The 5,976-nt window shown below is 33.7% G+C and overlaps 1 protein-coding gene across 2 annotated transcripts in view; it reads right to left on the minus strand.

Moving 5' to 3' along the window:
• Positions 1 to 1,434: 1,434 nt before the first annotated feature.
• Positions 1,435 to 5,976, minus strand: part of LOC137629781 (uncharacterized) — a 32,649-nt gene continuing 28,107 nt past the window's right edge. For both annotated transcript variants that reach the window (XM_068361414.1, XM_068361413.1), the window contains exons 2-4: positions 5,455 to 5,976; positions 5,220 to 5,308; positions 1,435 to 4,806 (exon numbers count right to left, since the gene is read on the minus strand). The exon at positions 5,455 to 5,976 is cut by the window's right edge and continues 1,003 nt beyond it. In XM_068361414.1, coding sequence (XP_068217515.1) covers positions 2,685 to 4,806; positions 5,220 to 5,308; positions 5,455 to 5,976 — 2,733 coding nt within the window. In that variant the 3' untranslated portion in view covers positions 1,435 to 2,684. The remainder of the gene's footprint in view (positions 4,807 to 5,219; positions 5,309 to 5,454) is intronic.

The following is a 5,976-nucleotide window of genomic DNA, read 5'->3' on the forward strand; positions in this document are numbered from 1 at the left end:
TAATTGAGTTGTTGACATAACTAATGTGCGTTCGAACTTCGAACTTCGTTTCCTTTAAAATAATTCAATTAAACTTATTCTTTTAATTATTATGTGACCTTTTTTAAAACTAAAAAAATATTTTGGTTTAATTTAACACAAATAATATGATTTAATTAATAAACAATAGTATAAATGAGTTGTTGACATAACTAATGTGCGTTCGAACTTCGTTTCCTTTAAAATAATTCAATTCAACTTATTCTTTTGATTATTATGTGACCTTTTTTTAAAGTTATAAAATATTTTGGTTTAATTTAACACAAATAATATGATTTAATTAATAAACAATAGTATAATTGAGTTGTTGACATAACTAATGTGCGTTCGTTTCCTTTAAAATAATTCAATTCAACATATTTGCAACATTTTAAAATCATTATGCGACCTCTTTTAAAACTATAAAAATCTTTTAATTCATTTTAACATAAAAATTTTAATTTAATTAACAAAAAAAAAAAAGTATAATCACAGAACTTAACCGCTACTAAATTATGAAGATCAAATGCAAAACTTGTCTTATTTGTGTTTTTATACATGATTCATTTTACTTAATAATTTCATAATATCTAGAGTTTGATCAGCATTCACATATATATTTAAAGAACAATAAAATTCGAGAGATTTCTTCTTTGTTTTTAAGTGGATATACGTAAAAGAAGGATAGAATAAACAAACCACTAATCTTATCTTTGATGAACATTTAATATTTACAAAAGAAAACTTTTTACAAGAACTTCACATACTGTGAAATATACAAAGACGCTTAAAGAATTTATCAGGTGACTAGAATAACCTTAATAGATAATGATAAACCTTAAGTAAATTGCAACAAAGATAAACAAAGCAAATAAAAAGGATAAATATCTGTGTTTTTTATATCTGCATTGTTTTGCTGTTTGTGTAATTATTTACAGTTGTAAAATCATTTGAATAAAACGATAGTATCAACATGGAATGGTTTGGTTCGATAATCAATAGTAAAGAGAAAATACAAATGATTCGAAACTACTAATTATAAAATTATCTTTGATAAGGTCCATATATTGCACTGCATATGTCAAGGAAAATATGAACTATATGCTTTTTAAGACACACAAACACACATATCACATATATATATATATATATATATATATATATATATATATATATATATATATATATATATATATATATATATATATAAAACACGGTCACAAATTTAATTCTACACATTGTGTACATGCAAACAAATATATAAATATACTGTATATATTTAGTCATATATATATATATATATATATATATATATATATATATATATATATATATATATATATATATATATACAGTATATATATATATATATATATATATATATATATATATATATATATATATATATATATATATATATACATACATATTAGAATATCAACCTGTTTTCCACAAAACTATTACATAGTTTTAATTATCTCATCTCAATTATTTTTCAATTTTTCATTACATATCAGTCTCGCCTTCCACTTCAATCAATTTATGACCAGAAATACCAGTAGCCTCTCCTCTCACCATACATACATACATACATATATACATACATACATACCTTAGATGTATATATGTCTGTTACACGTATACACGCTGGGCTATCCGCTATGTATAGTCTAGGAATGTTTATCTGGATAACCCTTCAATCTTTGCCTAGACACAAGAGTAGATGATTGCACCGTTTAACTTATAATTTATAAATATCTTATTCTATAAAAAAAAATCTTTCCTGAAGTCCTGTAATATTTTTTCAGTGTGGAATTAAATTACAGCCATAATTGATAACTATTACATTATAATTTATTAAGGAGGAAAATCAAGAATGGTTAGATCACATACGTTATGTTCATTTTCTGTTCTGTAACCACAGAGGGTTAGAGTGGTTTATATTTTGGAAGACTCAAGCAGGACAATGCACCAGAAACTGACCATATTACATATGATCAGCCCAATCCCCCTTTCCACCCAAGCTAGGACTAAGGAGGGCCAGGCAGTGGTTGCAGATGACTCAGCAGATAGACCTATAGGCTTCCCCAAACACCGCATCCTTAGCTCACAAGGATGGTGAGGTTACAGCGAACAAACGAACTAACGAGTCTGAGCGGGACTCGAACCCCAGTTTGGCAATCACCAGGGAAGGACGCTACCCCCAGGCCATCACAGCCCTAGAGTAATAAGAACAAGAAGTATTATCAGGCCAATTGTCAACACCAACTTCAGAACACTTCAACAGATGAATCATGATAGTTCCTAATATGAGACGCGTATAGAACAGATCAATGAATCGAATATTATCATCACACGAATGCACTTTTAATCACGCTACTAAAATTTTCCACACACAATTTTCCATATAGTTAAACCATGGATATAAATGATCAATTATCAACATCACTTTCCTTGTCACAGAGAAATGGAAAAAATAAATATTCACAATTAGATAAAAGATTATTACTGTGATTTATACGAGGCTTCACATTCACAAATCGTCACAGAATCTGTTTGCCATCTTGAAAATAACTTCAAGCAATATCAAGAAATAAAACAAATAATCCATTAATAACAAGGTCTTCCATGATGTCTTTAAATAGTTTTCTTTTCCTCAAAAATATTTAGAAATTGTAAACGGACGTTCTCTTTCTTATATTTTCAGCTTGGTTCATGAGTTCTTGTTGTAAGCTCTGAATCCAGATTTGCTGGATGGAGACTGTCAACGCTCTGAATTCGAAAGTAAGCGCCTCTCTTCCTCTCCCTTGCCGAACTTCCAACTTGAACCCTGTTTCTGAATTCGAAGGAGGACCTAAATTGACCTGATTCAACCATATGTCCCAGACGTATTCGTAGTACGGCGGCTTCTTTTTAGTTAAGATTATTATTTTTTTGAATAAAAGAACTTGGTATACGCCTTCATGGACAACTCTTCTCCTAGTTTTGACTTCCATGGAATCACTCCTTAGAAGATTTCCACTTCTGTAGAAGTCGATTCTCCCATTGATAATGGACTCGGATAGCAGTCTCACTTGGGCATCTAAGACGATGTCCTTCAATCTTTGTAATATTACTGACGTGTAGGTCTTGTAAGCGGCATCATAGCTTGCCAGCTTTAACCAGGACATGATACATGCAAAGTACTGCACTGGGGTTATGTACAGGCTGGCCTCAGTAGAACTTTCCAACTCGTGATGCAGCTGGCATCGAACGACAAAGTAATCCGAATATATTTGAAACAGATTGATATGGTCATTCAGGTAAAGTATTACATCTCTGAAGCCTTTCCGTTGTGCAATCTCCAGATCTGGGAGGATCTCCTTCTGGTGTAAGTTGTATAACTTTCCTAGCAGAGTGCACAGACTTTCAGGAGGTCCGATGCTGTCGGGATTTAGGAGCGACTCGATTTGTCGTATATAGTTCCTCTCCTGGGTGATCAAGTGGTTGCAAAGATATTCGGGTGAAAATTGTTTGGTTTGAGTAACAGGATCGCTTTCAGATGTCATTAAATGCAGGAGCTGTGGGTAGGCTTTGTAAAGGCTCAGAGGCAGCATCTGAGTTTTATTAGTTGAAGATATATTTTTCACTCTGTCGCTTGGATATTGAATTTTCGTTTGGGATATGATTTTATGAAAATGTTTAATCCACTGGTCTCTCTGGGGAACTAAGCGCACTTTAAATTTGAAGCTTACAGAAGTGACCTGACCTTCTGTTAGAACTTTTAGAATGAATTCACTGTCATTGTCCTCCACTGGTTTCACATCATCAAGCTGTTCCACTCTGTAGTGAATTTTATATTTGAAGAAAGAAAGCTTTGAAGAGGCAATCATCAGTAAGTTTTCAAAGAGTATCATGTGATATTTTCTCTTCTGAAGAGGACCCCCTCCATAACAGAAAATATCTCCAATCATCAGTAAATCTCCACAGAGCCTCAGATCGACAGGACTGCAGACGACAGATGTAATCGTCATCTCAGTGTTGGCTTGTCTCTTCAGATTGAAAAGGTAATCAATAGAAGACTGAAGTTTGTTTTTTTCGTATTCACTGGCTGTCTTTTTGAACCCTTCGAGTAACATTGCGTAGAAATTAATACGAACAGAAGGTTTCAGGAAGTCTGACCTGAGGGTGGGAAAAGTTTCATTTAGGTAGGTAGAATATTTATGAAAATCCTTCTGTACTGTAGGTGTCATTATCATATATTGCTTGTAGCATCGGAATTGTTCATCTTCAAAGGCTCCTGCTATGGTGGACAGATCTTTCCCAGCATCTTTTAGAGTGGAGTAAAGCAACATATGGAATTGGTAAAGTAAGCCTATCTGCTTGAACAGAAGATCAAAATGCTGCCTAATGTGAGAAGGAGTCTCGATACACATCCTTTCATATATGCTCATCATGTTTCCCAAAGTTATGATATAATCCTCTTCGTTACTGAGAAGATATGAGACATGATCTGCATTAGTCTTACTTTCCACAGGCTGCTCCTCCAGCCCACATATGCTGTTATCGAAGCACTCGTATATGTCGGGCCCACCGCTAACGGAAGAGCAGGATGAGCTGCACCTTGATAAGTCCCTGTGTAGTGCCTCGTATTCCTCGGTGGAGCAATTTACTGGATCTCTTCCATGGAATCCTTCGGAATGGTCCGGGATAATAGGCACGAATGTGAACTGCGTTTTTGGAGACGGCTGCTCGGAAACTGGAGTCGCTGAAGATGAAGGTAAGATTTGGTCCTCATCGGTCCTGAAACTAGGTGTAGAATACATGTTAGATGTTTAAGGATATACTGTATTGTGTTGATGTTGCGTCAGTTCATTTCTAGAGAAAGTTGTAAAATAGTTAGATAAAAATTTATAAAGGCTTTGGCAACTTTCCTTATTTGTTTCAATCAGATGAGACTATACAGAAACATAGGTGTCATAACTGCATAACTGCCTTACATATATATCAAATTTGAAAAATAATCTACTAGAAATTACAATCTACTGATTAAGATTAATTTTAAATATGTGAATTGATAAATCTGGTGAATAATGTTTTTAAAGCTACACAGTGATGCTCTATAGTCTAAAGAATCTATAATTCAATTTGTTTAAACTTTTTGACAAATACCAAAAACATTTTGAAAATACATAAGACCCTTTCTCAAAAGAGAAACTTACCCATCATAAGTTTGTTGTAATCCTGTCAACAACTTGTTTGTCTTGTGAAGCTGGGCATTCAGAGACTGAGATCCTGATTCTTTAGAGTTCTAGAATAATGGAAAGATTTTCATTTTAGTTTATTGCATACAGTACTGGCTATGAATAAAGATCATTGCTGACAATATAGCTACTAAGATATATCAATATTTAGATCCAATTACTTTCTAAAACATAATGAGATAATCCTTCATACCTGCAGTTCCTGAAAGTATTCAAAGTCATTGCACAGCGGAACAGAATCACCATCCGGTCTTGTTTCAGGTAAGCTGTGTGTACGCTGCGTACGAGGTAGTCTCGATCGAGAGCTGGATTTCTCTTCATTATCATCTGTTACTACTGGTGCTATAGTGTTTGATACTTCTACTTTCCTTCTCAGATTCTTTTTGTCATACCTAGGATCTCTTTCAATTGGAATACTAACAGTTTCAGGGTCAAACTTGTCTTTAACCAAGTGCAAGGGTCTTGAAGAAGGGAGAATAGCAAAGCAATTCGCACCCTTGTTCTGAATGGCATTGTTTCTGTTCACAGAACAACTTTCACTTGATGACACAGAGTCTACAACCGGGTCTTTTGGTACAGGTGTAGATGGTCTACGAAATGATACAAATGACAGGCGTTTTCTTTGTTCTGTATCAGGTTCCTTTTCATTGAACGTACTCCTAATGTAAGGATACACATAGTTAGCCTTCTTCTTTTGCAAAGGAAAACTACCATA

This window comes from Palaemon carinicauda, chromosome 37 (genome assembly GCF_036898095.1).
Source record: "Palaemon carinicauda isolate YSFRI2023 chromosome 37, ASM3689809v2, whole genome shotgun sequence".
Classification (NCBI taxonomy): Eukaryota; Metazoa; Arthropoda; class Malacostraca; order Decapoda; family Palaemonidae; genus Palaemon; species Palaemon carinicauda.